Source organism: Procambarus clarkii, chromosome 4, assembly GCF_040958095.1.
Source record: "Procambarus clarkii isolate CNS0578487 chromosome 4, FALCON_Pclarkii_2.0, whole genome shotgun sequence".
Classification (NCBI taxonomy): domain Eukaryota; kingdom Metazoa; phylum Arthropoda; class Malacostraca; order Decapoda; family Cambaridae; genus Procambarus; species Procambarus clarkii.
Window position 1 is genome coordinate 46,175,281 of NC_091153.1, and position 20,491 is coordinate 46,195,771.

The 20,491-nt window shown below is 47.4% G+C and overlaps 1 protein-coding gene across 1 annotated transcript; it reads left to right on the top strand.

The window, feature by feature from the left end:
- On the top strand, nucleotides 1-6,311 carry LOC123748970 (transcription factor SPT20 homolog). The gene is made up of 7 exons (XM_069336379.1): nucleotides 1-51; nucleotides 3,477-3,989; nucleotides 4,158-4,409; nucleotides 4,707-4,868; nucleotides 4,911-5,276; nucleotides 5,391-5,681; nucleotides 5,727-6,311. Exons 1-7 carry the CDS (start codon nucleotides 1-3, stop codon nucleotides 6,309-6,311), a joined length of 2,220 nt encoding a protein of 739 aa, XP_069192480.1.
- The last annotated feature ends 14,180 nt before the right edge of the window (nucleotides 6,312-20,491 follow it).

Consider the following 20,491-nt stretch of genomic DNA (forward strand, 5'->3'; position numbering starts at 1 on the left):
ATGGAGTTCAGATTTGGTCAAACACAAAGTGAACTTAGAGAAAATTTTGAGGTATGCAATTAGACTAGTAAGGTACAGGGATTAAACCTCGAGGGAAGACGGAAAGTTTGGAGGAGAAATGATTACCACATACCAAATTCTTTGGAGAGTTCATAGACTAGATAAAGAATAAATATGATAGAGCCATTCTAAACGGCCACAGGAAGTTGAATATCAGTTAATAGACTGGTTGAGAGGCGGGACCAAAGAGCCAAAGCTCAACTCCTGTAATCAAAATTAGGTAAGAACAAGAAAACACACACACACACACACACACAAACACACACACACACACACACACATACACACATACACACACACACACACACACACACACACACACACACACACACACACACACAAACACACACACACACACACACACACACACACACACACACACACACACACACACACACAAACACACACACACACAAACACATACACACACACACACACACACACACACACACACACACACACATACACACACACACACACACACACACACACACAGAAAGAGAGAAAGATCTAGGAGTTGATATCACACCAAACCTGTCTCCTGAAGCCCACATAAAGAGAATAACGTCTGCGGCATATGCGAGGCTGGCTAACATCAGAACGGCGTTCAGGAACCTGTGTAAGGAATCATTCAGAATCTTGTACACCACATATGTAAGACCAATCCTGGAGTATGCGGCCCCAGCATGGAGCCCGTACCTTGTCAAGCACAAGACGAAGCTGGAAAAAGTCCAAAGGTATGCTACTAGACTAGTCCCAGAACTAAGAGGCATGAGTTATGAGGAAAGGCTGCGGGAAATGCACCTCACGACACTGGAAGACAGAAGAGTAAGGGGGGACATGATCACAACCTACAAAATCCTCAGGGGAATCGACCGGGTAAACAAGGACGAACTTTTCAACACTGGTGGGACGCGAACAAGGGGACACAGGTGGAAGCTGAGTACCCAAATGAGCCACAGAGACGTTAGAAAGAACTTTTTCAGTGTCAGAGTAGTTAGCAAATGGAATGCATTAGGAAGTGATGTGGTGGAGGCCGACTCCATTCACAGTTTCAAATGTAGATATGATAGAGCCCAATAGGCTCAGGAATCTGTACACCAGTTGATTGACGGTTGAGAGGCGGGACCAAAGAGCCAGAGCTCAACCCCCGCAAGCACAATTAGGTGAGTACAATTAGGTGAGTACACACACACACACAAACACACACACACACACACACACACATAACGTTTGTATGTACAAAATACAAACACTACAAACAAAGAAGTTATGATGACTTGCGTATTGGATGAAGGGAAGACAGATTGTTTAACCATAAGACGAGCTAAATAAAGCTTATGTCTACCTGGGAGAAAAATTACCTGGGAGTACCTGGGAGCTCAAAAAATGTCTGCCTGGGAGTAGACATAACCCCACCAGCCGCAGTTAGCATAATAATAATATTAGCAGCATATAGCATAGTGGACTACGTATGTTTTGCATTCAGAAACTTGTAGAAAGGGTGGGGCCTGACGGCTGAGTGGACAACGCTCGGGATTCGTAGTCCTTAGGTTTCGGGTTCGATCCTCGGCGGAGGTGGAAACAAATGGGCAGAGTTTCTTTCACCCTCATGCATCTGTTCATCATGGGGATTCGTAGTCTTGAGGTGTTGTTGTTAAAGATTCGCTACTTGGAACAAAAAGTTCTAAGTAGCACGGGCTATGGTGAGCCCGTAGTGTAGTCTTAAATATGTCGATCTGAGCTGATGAGAATGTTGACTCTCCACACTCACTCCTCTCACTCTCACTCTCAGCGTCACCGCTGCTCTCATGTAAAGTCAGGAGGTGAGAGTTGTTGGGACAAATGTTGGAGAGTGTAGCCCACTGGTCTACACGTCCCATTCAGACCCCTCAATCAATTGGGCTGGACGGTAGAGCAATGGTCTCACTTCATGCAGGTCGGCGTTCAATCCCCGACCGTCCACAAGAGGTTGGGCTCCATTCCTTCCCCCTCGTCCCATCCCAAATCCTTATCCTGACCCCTTCCCAGTGCTATATAGTCGTAATGGCTTGGCGCTTTCCCCCTGACAGTTCTCTTCCCTCCCATCCCTGACTTTCCCATACATGACCAAATGCTCTATAACTCTGTAATAGAGTTGTTTATGGCTGGACGGTCATATCTTCTTTTGTGTAGCGTCTCTAATATGTTGATTCAGGAAGTTCTTCTCCACTGCCTCGAAGCGTTTCTCTCTCCATGTCCGTTCACCCAGAAAAATATATTGTGTCATGTGGTCGAGAGACCTGAATTTGGTTGGGAGAATTTTAAACGTTGAGAGAACTAAATGTCCCACCCCCCCCCCCCCTGGAGGAAAGGAGAGATAGGGGGGACATGATAACGACGTATAAGATTCTAAGGAAACCAGATAAAATAGACAAAGCAGCGTTGTTCAAACAGCAGAATTATGAATAATACATTAAAACTAGAGGAAAAAAGGTCACAGAAACGTCATAAAGAACTTGTTCAGTATCAAACCTGTTCATAATTGGAACAGTTTAGGCTTAGAAGTCGTAGGAACTAAGTCGATTCAACATTGTGAATGTAAATATGATAAAAAACGTGGGGAATGAGTCACTACATTCATTTAAAACCATTCAGATGACGGGCCCGGGAGCTGTAGCTCAACCCGACATTTAGATCCAGATGAGCACACACAGAGGCCAATCTTACAGATGAATCACTCTCAAGCAAATTGTATTTTGTTCTCAAGACCCAAGATGAGTTACCAGAAGTAAGGAAGCTACACTTAACACACTTACTGGTGTTCTATCAGGCGATGACTGCGTCAATACAAGAGAGAGAGAGAGAGAGAGAGAGAGAGAGAGAGAGAGAGAGAGAGACGGAGAGAGAGACGGAGAGAGAGAGAGAGAGAGAGACGGAGAGAGAGAGAGAGAGAGAGAGAGAGGGAGAGAGAGAGAGAGAGAGGAAGAGAGAGAAAGAGAGAGACGGAGAGAGAGAGAGAGGAAGAGAGAGAAAGAGAGAGAAAGAGAGAGAGAGGGAGATGGAAGAGCAGACTCTCCCTCTAGGAACTATCAGAACACATTAGACACAGTCCAGCTCAGAGACTTACACACAAACTTGAGACGAAGACTGGAGAAACTATGGAACAATTGGGATGCTTAAAAAGGAAGATCTGTGACAGGAAAGAGTGAGAATGGAGATCTCTCTCAAGCGGAGAGAGAACTTTGTGGAAAGAATGCCAAGCTATTGGGAAGAGGCAAGACAGAGGAAGTCTAAAGAATCTGCAAGAAGTTCTACTCAACTTCCGAGACGACCTAAGAACAGGCTACATATAAGGTCCTTCTATGACTTCTTAACTTACACAAGATGAAGAAGAGACCATCTTACTGTTTCAAGATAAAGACCTGGTACAATAGCATCAGCTGGTACAACAGCATCAGCTGGTACAACAGCAACAGCTGGTACAACAGCAACAGCTGGTACAACAGCATCAGCTGGTACAACAGCATCAGCTGGTACAACAGCAACAGCTGGTACAACAGCAACAGCTGGTACAACAGCAACAGCTGGTACAACAGCAACAGCTGGTACAACAGCAACAGCTGGTACAACAGCAACAGCTGGTACAACAGCATCAGCTGGTACAACAGCAACAGCTGGTACAACAGCATCAGCTGGTACAACAGCAACAGCTGGTACAACAGCATCAGCTGGTACAACAGCAACAGCTGGTACAACAGCATCAGCTGGTACAACAGCAACAGCTGGTACAACAGCATCAGCTGGTACAACAGCAACAGCTGGTACAACAGCAACAGCTGGTACAACAACATCAGCTGGTACAACAGCAACAGCTGGTACAACAGCAACAGCTGGTACAACAGCAACAGCTGGAACAACAGCATCAGCTGGTACAACAGCATCGGCTGGTACAACAGTAACAGCTGTTACAACAGCATCAGCTGGTACAATAACAACAGCTGGTACAACAGCAACAGCTGGTACAACAGCAACAGCTGGTACAACAGCAACAGCTGGTACAACAACAGCTGGTACAACAACAGCTGGTACAACAACAGCTGGTAGAACAACAACAGCTGGTAGAACAACAACAGCTGGTACAACAGCAACAGCTGGTACAACAACATCAGCTGGTACAACAGCAACAGCTGGTACAACGGCAACAGCTGGTACAACAGCATCGGCTGGTACAACAGCAACAGCTGGTACAACAGCAACAGCTGGTACGACAGCAACAGCTGGTACAACAGCAACAGCTGGTACGACAGCAACAGCTGGTACGACAGCAACAGCTGGTACAACAGCAACAGCTGGTACAACAACAGCTGGTACAATAGCAACAGCTGGTACAACAGCAACAGCTGGTAGAACAGCAACAGCTGGTACAACAACAACAGCTGGTACAACAACAACAGCTGGTACAACAACAGCTGGTACAACAGCTGGTAGAACAACAACAGCTGGTAGAACAACAACAGCTGGTACAACAGTAACAGCTGTTACAACAGCATCAGCTGGTACAACAACAACAGCTGGTACAACAACAGCTGGTACAACAACAGCTGGTACAACAACAGCTGGTACAACAACAACAGCTGGTAGAACAACAACAGCTGGTACCACAGCAACAGCTGATACAACAGCAACAGCTGGTACAACAACAACAGCTGGTACAACAGCATCAGCTGGTACAACAGCAACAGCTGGTACAACAGCAACAGCTGGTACAACAACAGCTGGTACAACAACAGCTGGTAGAACAACAGCTGGTAGAACAACAACAGCTGGTACAACAACAGCTGGTACAATAACAGCTGGTACAACAACAGCTGGTAGAACAACAACAGCTGGTAGAACAACAACAGCTGGTACAACAACAGCTTGTACAACAACAGCTGGTAGAACAACAACAGCTGGTACAACAGCAACAGCTGGTACAACAGCAACAGCTGGTACAACAACAACAGCTGATAGAACAACAACAGCTGGTACCACAGCAACAGCTGATACAACAGCAACAGCTGGTACAACAGCAACAGCTGGTAGAACAACAGCTGGTACAACAGCAACAGCTGCTACAACAACAGCTGGTACGACAGCAACAGCTGGTACAACAGCAACAGCTGGTACGACTGCAACAGCTGGTACAACAGCAACAGCTGGTACAACAACAACAGCTGGTACAACAACAGCTGGTACAGTAGCAACAGCTGGTGCAACAGCAACAGCTGGTACAACAGCAACAGCTGGTACAACAACAGCTGGTACAATAGCAACAGCTGGTAGAACAGCAACAGCTGGTACAATAGCAACAGCTGGTACAACAGCAACAGCTGGTAGAACAGCAACAGCTGGTACAACAACAACAGCTGGTACAACAACAACAGCTGGTACAACAACATCTGGTACAACAACAGCTGGTACAACAACATCTGGTACAACAACAGCTGGTACAACAACAGCTGGTACAACAACAGCTGGTACAACAACAGCTGGTACAACAACAACAGCTGGTACAACAACAACAGCTGGTACAGCAACAGCTGGTAGAACAACAACAGCTGGTACAACAACAACAGCTGGTACAACAACAACAGCTGGTACAACAACAACAGCTGGTAAAACAACAGCTGGTACAACAACAGCTGGTACAACAGCAACAGCTGGTACAACAACAGCTGGTACAACAACAGCTGGTAGAACAGCAACAGCTGGTACAACAACAGCTGGTACAACAACAACAGCTGGTACAACAACAACAGCTGGTACAGCAACAGCTGGTAGAACAACAACAGCTGGTACAACAACAACAGCTGGTACAACAACAACAGCTGGTAAAACAACAGCTGGTACAACAACAGCTGGTACAACAGCAACAGCTGGTACAACAACAGCTGGTACAACAACAGCTGGTAGAACAGCAACAGCTGGTACAACAACAGCTGGTACAACAACAGCTGGTAGAACAACAACAGCTGGTAGAACAACAACAGCTGGTACAACAACAGCTGGTACAACAACAACAGCTGGTACAACAACAGCTGGTGCAACAACAACAGCTGGTACAACAGTATCAGCTGGTACAACAACAACAGCTGGTACAACAGCAACAGCTGGTACAACAACAACAGCTGGTACAACAGCAACAGCTGGTACAACAGCAACAACTGGTACAACAACAACAGCTGGTACAACAACAGCTGGTTCAACAACAGCTGGTACAACAGTAACTCTGGCAGAAACATAGATCAGGCTTTGGCACAGACTCTGTGATCTCTTTCTTCCCTCCCCCCCCCCCCTGCTGTGTCGCACTCAGAGCGTGGCGGACCGTGGTGGTGAGTGTGGTGTCGACTCTTTAAGCTGTTACTGTTGGCAGTAAGTCTGTGGGGGGCGGTATTAAAACATACCTGGTGATTACACACACACACGTGTGTGTGTGTGTGTGTGTGTGTGTGTGTGTGTGTGTGTGTACACTACACATAGCTCACCAGTTGATTGACGGTTGAGAGGCGGGACCAAAGAGTCAAAACTCAACCCCCGCAAGCACAACTAAGTGAGTACAACTAGGGGTAATCCCACACACACAAGAATGAGGGAAGGATATGTTCCGTCAGTACTGGATCTAATAGTCACCAGGACAGAAGAAGAGATATTTAACATCCAGTCCCTCCCTCCCTTGGGAAAGAGTGATCACGTCCTCTGGGACATTAAATAGGCTTTAAGAAATAATCTAGAACAGAATGTGGACATTTTAACAGTTGATAAACGCGATTTCAGGACAGGCCACTATTGAGAACTTGGAAAATTCTTTAGTGAGTTTAATTGGACAGACTCGTTGCTAGGCAAGGAAGTAAATGAGGTGTATGCCAAATTTTGTGAAAAATACGAAGGCATCGAAATATACGACGAGACCCAAACATTCATACCAAAGCAGAGATGCAGGACCAGGAAACAGGATTAGTTCAACAGAAAGTGTGAGAGGGTCAGAGAGGAAATGACAAGAAAGTGGGTTCAATATAGGAAGAGACCAAACACACCAGCACTACAAACAAGCAAGAAACAATTACACAACAGTAAGGAGAGAGGCAGAAAGGAACTTTGAGAAAGGTCTAGTTGACAAATGTGAAATAGATCCAGGCATTTTCTATTAACTCATTAAAAGCAAGCTGTATGTAAAGGATACCATCCAGAGATTGAGAATGGGGAACAGGACTACTGAGAATGAAAAAGAAATGTGTGACATGCTAAATAAACAGTTCCAAAGTGTGTGTACAAAATGAGGATTTCAGAGAGCCAAACCCAATACCAATTCCAGAAAAAAAACATATAATACATTGAGGCATCTCATGACGAAGTGGAAAAATTACTCAAGGAACTAGGAAGAAAAAAAGCAGTTGGACCTGATGGAGTTTCACCTTGGGTGCTGCGAGAATGTGCAACTGAGCTGAGCATTCCACTCCAATTAATATTCCAGATATATTTGTGCAGGAGCATATTAACAGATATATGGAAAAGGGCAAATATAGTAACAATCTATAAAAATGGTAGTCGAGAGGATCCACTAAATTATCATTATCATCCGTATCATTAACAAGCCTGGTAGTCAAAACACTAGAAACAATAGTTTAAGCTAAATGTGTTGAACACCGAGAGAGTAATGACATAAAATATCGGACGGACAGTATGGTTTTTGAACAGGAAGATCCTGTGTAACAAATCTACTTAGTTTTTATGATAGTCACAGAGATACTACAGGAAGGAGGTGGTTGGGTTGACTGTGTCTATCTGGATCTTAAAAAAGGCTTTTGATAGAATCCCACACAAGAGGCTGGTCTGGAAAATGAAACATGCTGGATGAGTGACAGGGAGGCTTCTGACGGATGAAATATTGTCTGACAGACAGATGAGGGCGGTAATCAGAGACAATGCATCTAACTGGAGGAGTGTTACTAGCGGAGTACCACAGGGCTCAGTTCTGGCACCAGTAATGTTCATCGTCTACATAAACCATCTACCAGAAGGAATACAGAATTATATGAACATGTTTGTAGATGATACTAAGATACTGGGGAAGACAGGAGACACAGACGATTGTAATGCCCTTCAAATTGATCTAGATCAAATAAGTGCTTGCAGCGTCAAGTGCAAATGGAATTCAGTGTGAATAAATTTCATGTTATGGAATGTGGAATTTGAGAAAATAGACCACACACACAACTTAAAAATTATGTGGAAAGAAATTACATATCACTAATAAGGAATGAGACTTAGGGATGGTTTAGGATAATAAGCTGTCGCCAGAGAAACACGTAAAGAATATTGTGAGAGGAGTGTATGGGTCGCTTTGCAATTTCAGACTTACTTTTAGTTACAGTCCCCTCCCCGCTCAGCTCGTTGTTGCCGTGTGGGGGCTTCGTGGGCGGCTGCCGGAGTGTGATGCTCCTTGGGACAGTCCTCTGTCCTTTTCTAGCCTTCTGCTCCTGCTGCCGTCCTCTCCAATTCTGCTGGGCACCTTTTCCTTTTCCTTCTGTTTCGTTTTTCTCCCCCCTCTTCTCCTATCTGCTTGCCGTTTCCTGCCGACCTTTTGCTTGTTCTGGTTCTTCCCTTGGACTTCTTCTATTTTGACGCCCGGGTGCTTGAGGAGGCATACTCTTGCACCCGTAGAACTGTAGTACCCGACGTCGAGAGCGAGGGGAACCTTTTATTGTCAATCCCCCTTTCGTCACTGAACCCGATCTCGACGGACTGTCGGTTTCTTAAGGTGGCATTTGTTGGGTGTATACTCACGACGCACCCCTAGGAGGCCCCGGCAAGATCGGCGATAGCTTCTTGTTGGGTGTCCGGCCTCTAATTGTGGCTCCATGGTGGGTGTGGGGGCACATTCGTGAATAAATTTTTCTTTTCGTAATGATGATGACCCCTGTTTCGGCTGTTTCTGGTTTACCTTCTCAGGCTCGTGGGGTGGGCGACCAAGCCCCCGAGTCAGTCCGTGTTGGAAGACCGGGCTCTGCAGCCTCCGCTGCATTGGGCCCCGACCTTGCTCCTCCTTTGGCCTCTCTGACTCCTTCCCCTGGCTCCCCTTCCTCCTCTGTGGTTGGGTCGAGCCCCAAGCCCCCAGTGTTGACTACCTCGTCCCCTGGCACGGCTCCTTCTCTAGTTGTAACTACTGCGCCTTTTAACCCCCCCTCTCTCTCTGGGGGTTCTCACTGCCGTCCTCGTCGCGGCCGCCCTCGCTCGATTCCTTCCAGTTCTGCTACCTATTAAGCCTTGTTTGGTCCCGCTTCGTGGGCCAAATATTTTTATCTCCTTCCTCTTGATTCTGCGCCTCCTGACGATTTCTCCCTCCATCGACATCTCGTTGATTCCGTGGATGCCTCCATTACTTTCAACCCCACTCGTCTCGGTACACGTGTCGTTGCTGCTCCTTCTCAGGATGCTGCTTCCCGCTTGGCTGCCTTATCCTGCCTTGGCGAGACCCCTGTTTGGGTCTCGAAGAACGCTCAGTTGAATGCCAGTGTTGGCACTATTCTGCTCCCACCCCATGTTGCGACCGGTGTTCGGGACCTGCGCGACTGCCACGACGATATTCGACATATCCTTGCTGCCCAGGGCCATTCTATTCTCCAGGTGGACACGTTTACTCGTCCCCCTCGTGGTAGTCGCCGTCAACCCCTCAGGGTTGTGAAGATTACCTTTGATGGAAGGACCCTTCCACCCTCTGTCATTCTTGCTGGTGCCAGGTGCTCTGTCCAGGAGTACATTCCTTCTCCTCGGCTCTGCAACAAGTGCTGGAGGTTTGGGCATGGTGCCCTCCGCTGCTCCGGGACTGTCTCTCTCTGTCCTTTGTGTGGTGGCGAAGGTCACTCTAAGTCGGAGTGCACTTCTCCCCGGGCTCGTTGCCTCAACTGCGGTGAGGCCCATCCTACCTTCTCCCGTGCGTGTGTCCATTACAAGCTTGAGGCAGCCATCCTCAACTTGAAGCACCGGGAGCGTTTATCTTTTCCTGAGGCGAGACACCAGGTTCGCCGGCTCCCGCCTTATGCTAATATCTCTTATGCTCGCGTGTTGCGCTCTTCCTCTCCTCGTCCTTCCCGCCTTCCTCAGATTCACAACCGTTTCCGGGCCTTGGACCCTGATACGCCCACTGCCCCCTCCTCTGTTCCTTTGGGTTCTCTCCCAAAGGATCCACCTCCTGGTCCTCTGTCTGGGGTTCCCCTTCTTTCTACCCGGTCTGTCGTGTCTCCTGTGTCTTCTTCCTCGTCTCCCTCCGTTCCTCCTTCCCATCCTTCCCCTCCGTCTCTTGACTCTCCCCGCCGCCAGTCGGCGCGGGCTGATGTCCATTGCTCTCCAAACGGCCGTCATGTGTGCTCTCGTTCAGCTTCTCCTGTTGAGACGCTAGAATCCGTGGCCCAGTACGTGGTTGCTGGGACACCTGTCTCTTTAAGTCAGAAGCGTAAACCTGGCTCCTCTCCTTCTTTCTCCCCGGCGGGTAAGAAGGTTTCGCTTTCTTCCTCGGCCCCTACTTCTGCCTCTCTCGCTCCTTCCCCTCTCATTTCGGTGGTTGCGCCCCCTGTTCCTGCTATGGAGGTTTCTTTAGCCCCCGCTTCCCTCTCGGTTGCTGCCCTTGCTGAGGTACGCTCCCCTCTTTCTACCGCTCCTCTTCCTGCTGCTGTCCTTGACTGCTCCTCTCCGTTGTCTCCTCCTCCTTCTCCTCCGGACCCCGCCCGCCCACCTCTGATCTGTTCTTCCGTTTCCTTCCCTCCGTCTATGCTCAGTTTACCCATGCCCCCTAACCCTGCCTTTGCTGACCCTGATCCCGACCCTGATATTCTTTAACGTGCTCTGTTGCTCTTTCGCCTTTGTTTCTTCCTTGTTCTCTGTTTTTGTCCTTTGTTTGAGGTTTTATGCCAATTTCCTCGAACTCCAACTTCTGATCTCGCGGTTTTCGCCCCTTTGTGTCTGTCTCCAGGAGCCGATGCTTGGTGCTCGTCCTGGTCGTTTTCGTGGCTATTCCTTTCTCTCCCCCCCCCCCCCCAGCCGTTGCTGGGGCTTCTAATTCTTCTGCTCTTTTGATTCGTGCTGATGTTCCCTTTGTTCCTTTACTTTTCCTTCGCCTCTCCATTGTTCTGCTGCTCGTATCTTTGTGGGGAAATGGTACACAGTTTGTTCCATTTATCTCCCCCCGAGTGTCCCGCTTTCTCTTCCTGATTTGAAACACCTCCTAGACTCCTTACCGGAGCCTGTGCTCCTGCTGGGTGACTTCAATTGTCGTCATTCTCTTTGGGGTGACGTTCTGACGAATACCCGGGGTCGCCTTCTTGAGCCGTTTCTCCTCTCTTCTTCTCTGTCTCTTCTAAATTCTGGTGAGCCCACTCATTTGGACTCTCGGACTCGCACCCTTTCTTGTCTTGATCTTTCTCTCTGCTCTTCTTCTCTTTACTTAGATTTCACGTGGCAGGTTCTTGATGACCTCCATGGAAGTGATCATTTCCCCATCCTTGTTTCCTTTTTCTCTTTTCGCCCTTCCCTCTCTTTCCCTAGGTGGCAGTTTGCTAAGGCGGACTGGACCCTATTTACCCTCGGTGCTACTCTCTCTGACCTCTCCCTTCTGCCTCTCTCTCGCGCTCTCCTCCTTTTTCATGACACTGTCTTCAACGCTGCCCTCCGCTCTATCCCTCGCTCTTCCTCTCGGGGTCCACGGAAGTGCGTTCCCTGGTGGAATGCGGACTGTGCTCGGGCTGTCCGCTGTAAGCGTGCAGCCTGGAAGAGGCACCGCCGTAGGCAGACGACCGATTCTTTTCTTTTCTTTCAGAAAGCGAGTGCGGTGGCCCGTAGGGCCATCCGTATGGCTAAACGTGAATGTTGGGCATCTTATGTCTCAACAATTACGTCCGAAACTCCTCTGGCCCAGATCTGGAAGCGTATCCGCAAGATAGCGGGTAAATTCGTTCCCAATGTTTCACCGGTCCTTCACCTCCATGATACTCTTGTGGCGGACCCGTTGCAGGTCGCTTCCGTACTGGGTTCCCACTTTTCTTCTGTTAGCTCTGGTCTTCATCTTCCCCAATCTTTTCTTCTTCGTAAACCTGTCCTTGAGTCTCGTCCTTTAGATTTCTGCACTCGTCTTCATCTTCCCTATAATGATCCCTTCTCTCTCTCTGAACTTCGTTCTGCCCTGGCCCTCTGCGGTTCTACGGCGGCGGGCTCCGATGGTATTCATTATGAGATGCTTCGCCATCTCCCTCCGTGCACGTCTCAGTATTTACTGAGTCTGTATAATCGGATCTGGGAGTCGTCGTCAGTCCCTGAGGACTGGCTCGATGCCGTTGTCCTCCCTGTTCGCAAACCGGGGTCTCTGGGTACTTCTCCTAAGGACTTTCGCCCTATTGCTCTCACAAGTTGTGTCTGCAAACTCTTTGAACGTATGGTTAACGTTCGTCTGATGTGGTTCCTGGAACACCATCACCTCCTCTCCCCTTCTCAATTTGGTTTCCGCAAGTGCCGCAGCACGACAGATGTCCTGGTGAACTTGGAGGTCTATATTCGTACTGCTTTTGCTGCGAAGACCTCCGTTGTTTCCGTCCTTTTTGACCTGGAAAAGGCTTACGACACCACTTGGCGATATCATATTCTATCTCAACTTCATTCTTTTGGCCTTCGTGGTCATCTCCCTCTCTTTCTCCGCAGCTTCCTCTCCCGTCGTTCCTTTCGGGTGCGCCTTGGTACCGCGCTCTCTGCCTCTTTTCAGCAATACGAAGGTGTGCCCCAGGGTAGTGTTCTGAGCACTACTCTTTTTCTGGTTGCCCTCAATGGTCTTCTTTCCTCTCTTCCTTCTGGTGTCTTCTCCGCTCTCTATGTCGATGATCTTACCCTTTGCTGTCAGGGTGATGATTCGCCTCTCCTTCAGCGCCGGCTTCAACTTGCAATTGATGCCGTGTCGTCTTGGGCCACCGATCATGGCTTCAAGTTCTCTACTTCTAAGACTTGTGCCATGACTTTTACGCGGAAACAGGTTGTTCTTCGTCCCTCTTTGTCACTTTATGGTCATCCCCTTGAATACAAAGATTCCGCGAAGCTTTTGGGGTTATTCTTTGACACTCGTTTGTCTTGGTCTCCCCATATCTCTTACCTCCGTGTTGAGTGCTCTAAGGCCCTTACCCTCCTTCGGGTCTTGTCCCATACTTCTTGGAGGGCAGATAGGCGCACTCTCCTTGCTTTACATTCCTCTCTTGTCCTGTCTAAGCTCGATTATGGTTGCCCTGCTTACTCGTCTGCTTCTCCTTCTACTCTTCGCCGTCTTGATGCTTTGCATCGTACTGGGTTGCGCCTCAGTTCTGGTGCCTTTCGTTCGACTCCCGTCCTTAGCTTGTATGTTGACACTGGCTTCCTGTCTCTCCAGGACCGCCGTGATCGCTACTGTCTTCGCTATCTTGCGCGGTCCTTACAACATCCTTCCTCTCGCCTCTGTCGTGCTTTAACTTTTACCCCTCCTGCGGTTCCTGTTCCTCTTCACCACCTCCCTCTTTCTGTCCGGTTATCTCGCCTACAGGATTCTCTTTCCGTTCGTATTTCTAATGTTTCTCCTCGTGTTGTTCCTTCTTTGCCCCCGTGGAGAGTCCCTCTTCCGCGGTTTTGTACTTCCTTGACCCGTATCACTAAAGCTTTTACCCCTCCTACGGTTCTAAAACGCCTTTTCCTTGAGCACTTTTCTTCTCACTCCCGCTCCGTTTCTGTCTTCACCGATGGGTCTAAGTCGGCGGACGGTGTTGGCTACTCTGTTGTTTTTCCTGATCGCACTTATATGTGTCGCTTACCTCCGGAGACTAGCATCTTTACAGTGGAACTTTATGCTATTCTCTATGCTCTTCGTCTCCTGCTTTCTCGTTGTCAGTCTTCCTTTGTAGTTGTTGTTGACTCTCGTAGTGCCCTCATGGCTCTCGGGTCCTTTAATCCGGTTTATCCAGTAGTTGTCGAGATGCAGCATTGGCTGTTTCTTGTTCACAGTAAATTTAAGTCGGTTGAGTTTTGTTGGGTTCCCAGCCATATTGGTGTGTCTTTAAATGAGCGTGCGGATGCTGCCGCCAAGGAAGCTGTCCGCTCTTGTCCCATCTCTCGTAAAGGCATTCCATATTCCGACTTTTACCCGGTTATCCATTCCTCAGTCCTTACCCGTTGGCAGGCTTCTTGGTTGTCTGTTACTGGTAACAAGCTACGTACTCTTAAATGTTGTGTTTCCTCGTAGCCGTCCTCCTTCCACCGTATCCGGCGGTGGGAAACAGCTCTGGCGAGGTTGCGTATTGGCCATACTCGCTTAACCCATGGTCACTTAATGGAGCGCTGCCCTGCTCCTTATTGTCCTAGTTGCATTGTTCCTCTTACGGTCGTGCATGTCCTTCTTGAATGTCCTGACTTCCAGGACGAGCGTGTGTCTTGCTTTCCGACCGCCCCTCGCGGTCACCTGTCCCTCAATAGAATTCTTGGTGACTCGGATACTTTTGATATCGTTCGCCTTATGCGTTTTTGTTCTCGTATTGGCATCCTTGGTGATATTTAGCGCCCTCTGATTATTTTGCGCATTTGATGGTGCTACATAGCCTTCCCGGTTTGGTGCCTTCTTTTGATAATTACTTAATTACTTACTTTTAGTTACAGGGTTACACCATGAGTGTAGCTCTCATCCTGTAACTATAGTTAGGTAATTACACTTAGGTAATTACACACACACACACACACACACACACACACACACACACACACACACACACACACACACACACACACACACACACACACACACAGGGGGACCTTACAGCTGAGTGGACAGCGCTAGGAATTCGTAGTCCCAGGGTCCGGGTTCCATCCCCGGCGGAGACGGAAACAAATGAGCAGAGTTTCTTTCATCCTGATGCAGCTGTTCACCTAGCAGTAAATAGGTACCAGGGAGTTAAACAGCTGCTACGGGCTGCTTCCTGGGGGATGGGTAACTAAAAGGAGGCCTGGTCGAGGACCGGGCCGCGGGGACGCTAAGCTCCGAAATCATCTCAAGATAACCTCAAGATATCTAGATCAGTCCACGTCTCGTGCCAGGAGTCAAGCAAGAGGCAAAGAAAACGGGACGTAGGCCCCCTGGCGGAGAGGTCCGCCGGGCATTAAGAAGCAATTGGGCAAGGAATCTCGTAAGATTTAGTGTCGTCAATTCTCATTTCTCGCGGAAAGGATAAGGGAACGGAAGGGAAGGGAATTATCAAGGGATAGCGCCAAGCCATTTCGACTATATAGCACTTGGAAGGGGTCAGGATAAGGATTTGTCATGGGACGGGGGAAAGGAATGGTGCCCAACCACTTATGAACGGTCGGGGATTGAACACCGACCTGAGACTGTAGCCCTTCCCGCTACACCACAACACGCAACATCTGATACACAAAAGCACTCTCGCCAGTGCAGACGCGCGCTTAAACGCGCTGCTTTTTTGGCGGGAAAAAATAATGAAACTGTGCATGAAAATGAGAAACGTTAGACATGGATAACAGGCCAGACACACGAATGAGAAACAGGAGACGCAGGAATACATGGTTAAAACACCAGGGGCTAGATTCACGAAGCAGTTACGCAAGCACTTAGGAACGTGTACGTCTTTCCTCAATCTTTGACGGCTTTGGTTACATTTATTAAACAGTTTGCAAGCATGAAAACTTGCCAATCAATTGTTGTTATTGATATAAACAGCCTCCTGGTGCTTCGGAGCTCATTTACTGTTTAATAATTGTAAATAAAGCCGCCAAAGATTTAGAAAAGATGTACAGGTTCGTAAGTGCTTGCGTAACTGCTTCTCGAATCTGGCCTCAGACACTTGGAAGAGGAAGAAACATATAAGGAAAACTTTGTCCATCATCTTAAATCAGAGTTTATCGAAGATGTGAATTACTAGCACATAATTACATTCTACCCACTTCAAGACCCCGAGCCAACACAGAGACAGGCTCCAATGACCCTGCCTCAGGAACATAACCTGTCCCTTGTTGTTACATTTAATACCCCATTAATACCCCCATTATGTTATTCCATTGATGAGCTTGTGCTTTACCTCCTCACCTAAAGAGAATGTAATCCGGTGCTAAACACAGTAAACTTGTCTTTGAGAATGTAATGAGTGACCGTGCGAAACTCATCCCTAGGCGTCAGACCATAAATAAAGTGTGAAAATGAACTTTGGAGAGTTAATTTTTCAATTACCCTCGACAGTGAAGAAAAACCTAAGAAATATTGAGAAGATTCGTGTTAGAATGGTTAATATAACCCTTTCGGTGATATTCAACAACATATGTTTACAAGAAAGACTGCTACCAAATTGTACTTTATATATATATATATATATATATATATATATATATATATATATATATATATATATATATATATATATATATATATATATATATATATATATATATATATATATATATAATATATAATATGGTGATTTATAATAATTTATAAATTATTAATTATTATTATATATAATAGTCATTTCATAGTCATTTCCCTTCCCTCTACCCTTTTGTACATTCATGCTACAGTGTGGATCTTAAGCTACTTTTTGGCGAACATGAAATTGACTCGCGAGAAGGCGTCCAACAGGGTGACCCCCTTGCTCCTCTCCTTTTCTGCTTAGTCATCAAACAAGTCACAGAGGTCCTGTCCAGCGAGCTTAACATCTGGTTCTTGGATGATGGTACCCTAGCTGGTTCCCAAGACTCCCTCCTGGAGGACATCAGAAAAATCCAGGAGCAAGGTTCAGTTTTAGGCCTCACCCTGAACCCTTCTAAATGTGAAATAATATGTTCCAACCAGGGCATCGTAGAGAGAATAGAGGGTCTTCTGCCAAATATCCATAAAACTAAACCTGAAGACAGCACACTCCTAGGAGCTCCCCTGGGGTTGAAAGCCATCGATGAGGTCCTTGATAAGAAAATCGCCGACCTTAAGAGGATGGATGGGAGGATTGAGGATATTGATGCTCATGATGCACTTTACCTCATCACCAGATGTCTGTCCCTCCCCAGGTTAACCTACTTTCTGAGGTGTTCACCATCTTACAGTAGCCAAAAACTAAGTGAGTATGACCGGTTACTGAAATCAATGCTAGAAAAAGCCCTTAACCTCTCTCTTGATGACCTACAGTGGAAACAAGCCTCTCTTCCCGTAAGACTTGGGGGCCTCGGAGTTCGAACAGCAACGCAAATAGCTGTTCCAGCCTTCCTGTCCTTATCAGCATCCGACGACCTTGTGAAGGAAATTCTACCTGCCCACTTACATCAGCTGGCAGGTGTACATGATCCCAATTTTACACGCTGTGCCACAGAGTGGGCCTCTCGTGCAGGCCAATCACCTCAACCATCATCCCCAAAAGCCCACAAGCAATCCAGCTGGGATGGTCCCATTGTAGACCAAGTTGCTGCAGAGTGCCTGGGTGCTGCAACAACACAACACGACATTGCTCGCCTCACATCAGTAGCAGCACCACATGCAGGGGATTTCCTGTTAGCAACCCCAATGTCGGCAACTGGCACGCGTCTCACACCACACGCCCTCCGAATTGCTGTCGCCCTCCGCCTTGCTGCCCCAATCCACACCAGATATAGGTGTATTTGCGGCGAGGTGGTGGCTGACAGGTACGGCCACCATGGCCTACTCTGCCAAAGCACAGGGGGATGGCACTCGAGGCACAGTGAAGTTAATGACATCATCAAGAGGAGCCTCACCACAGCTGGATGCCCAGCTGAAAGAGAGCCCCGTTATCTAACGCCCCGTAACTCTGATGCTCTTATTGGTCGCCCGGATGGTATCACAGTGAACCCCTGGAAGAATGGCAAGCAGTTGGTATGGGACTACACGTGCGTATCAACCCTGGCTAACACCTACGTTGACCTCAGTGTTGCACAACCAGGTGGCGCTGCCACCCACAGGGAAGCAGCCAAATCCCGTATGTATAGAGAACTGGATCACCACTACAATTTTGTCCCCATTGCTTCTGAGACACTCGGCGCCTGGGGTAAAAGTGCTACCAGTTTTTTGAAGGAACTGGGTTCTAGGCTCATTGAAACAACAAGGGACCCTAGAGCTGCCAGCTTTCTTTTCCAGCGCCTCAGCGAGGCGATACAGAGGGGAAATGCGCACTGCATCCAGGGTTCCTGCCCGCCATCTGAGGAGCTGGAGGAACTCAACAACCTATGATAACCATCTTTGTAACCCATATGTAACTCCTTTTTTGTAACAAGGTTCAAATAAAGCAAATATATATGTGTACATACAAAAGAATGGGGGTGGTAGGAGAAGATAATATTAGTGTTCAGTGAGAAACAACAAGGTCTCCTCTGAATACTTTTTATTTTCTTCTCCGAGGCTATGGGTCCCCACATTGGGACCAGAGGTGGTACCTTCACAAATTTTATATAATATATATATCTTTGCAGCTTTATAGTCGTAATGGCTTGGCGGTTTCCCCTCGATAACTCTATCCACCTATCCATCTATGGCCCCTCGTTACTGATCATTTTTAAATTCTCTTTGGATTACATCCTTAACCAATCATCCGAGGATGACCAAGACAGTACTGATACACCATAAAAAATTCTTATCACCACGCTAGAAATGATACGGATCACAAGATGGGCTCTGAGATGCATACATTGGTACAGGTTTGAGGCTCTGTATTTGAACCTCAAATACAGCCATTGCTTATCAATTTATCTCTGTATCTTAGCTGTATCAATCTCTCTGCCTCCTTTCCTGTGCGGTTTAAGAACAACCTGCTTGAACGACGGGTTAAAAGAATACCAATAGTTTTTAATTAGCTATTCATTAATGGCTATAGTATTAATTAATTGGAATATTATTAAATCTGTCAAACATCAACTATGAGTGTACCCAATGACTGGATAATTGTTTATATTAACTCATAATAAACTGTCAGTGGCCTAGTCTAACGGGATTGTGTTAAATTCCCAGTTAATTGAATTATTATATAATTAGTGACCCTTCTGGAATTATTTTTCTTATTGTAATTTTTTTTCTGAGGATGAACGGTTGCAACGCCAAGCGATGGTTTATGGCTGCAGGGAGAACATAGCTACTGAAAGATATCTATAGATACAGGCTTACCACGAAGGCTTGCTGGCGCACGCGCGCGCATGCGGAAGATATATACCTTGTGGTTAAATTGGCCGAGTTACTTTCTTAGTATCTATAGTTAATTGTTCATTTACGTATTCATACTCTCTATGTTTTGTTTAGGAGTTGGGGAAAGATAAAGTGTGTTTGCTTTGATCAGCTGTTACTGTGGGAGCAGCTGTTACTGTGGGAGCAGCTGTTACTGTGGGAGCAGCTGTTACTGTGGGAGCAGCTGTTACTGTGGGAGCAGCTGTTACTGTGGGAGCAGCTGTTTGCTTTGATCAGCTGTTACTGTGGGAGCAGCTGTTACTGTGGGAGCAGCTGTTTGCTTTGATCAGCTGTTACTGTGGGAGCAGCTGTTACTGTGGGAGCAGCTGTTTGGAAGATCAGCTGTTACTGTGGGAGCAGCTGTTACTGTGGGAGCAGCTGTTTGCAAGATCAGCTGTTACTGTGGGAGCAGCTGTTACTGTGGGAGCAGCTGTTTGCAAGATCAGCTGTTACTGTGGGAGCAGCTGTTTGCAAGATCAGCTGTTACTGTGGGAGCAGCTGTTACTGTGGGAGCAGCTGTTTGCAAGATCAGCTGTTACTGTGGGAGCAGCTGTTTGCTTTGATCAGCTGTTACTGTGGGAGCAGCTGTTTGCAAGATCAGCTGTTACTGTGGGAGCAGCTGTTTGCAAGATCAGCTGTTACTGTGGGAGCAGCTGTTTGCAGGATCAGCTGTTACTGTGGGAGCAGCTGTTTGCAAGATCAGCTGTTACTGTGGGAGCAGCTGTTACTGTGGGAGCAGCTGTTACTGTGGGAGCAGCTGTTTGCTTTGATCAGCTGTTACTGTGGGAGCAGCTGTTACTGTGGGAGCAGCTGTTTGCTTTGATCAGCTGTTACTGTGGGAGCAGCTGTTACTGTGGGAGCAGTTGTTTGCAAGATCAGCTGTTACTGTGGGAGCAGCTGTTACTGTGGGAGCAGCTGTTTGCAAGATCAGCTGTTACTGTGGGAGCAGCTGTTTGCAAGATCAGCTGTTACTGTGGGAGCAGCTGTTACTGTGGGAGCAGCTGTTTGCTTTGATCAGCTGTTACTGTGGGAGCAGCTGTTACTGTGGGAGCAGCTGTTTGCAAGATCAGCTGTTACTGTGGGAGCAGCTGTTACTGTGGGAGCAGCTGTTTGCAAGATCAGCTGTTACTGTGGGAGCAGCTGTTACTGTGGGAGCAGCTGTTTGCAAGATCAGCTGTTACTGTGGGAGCA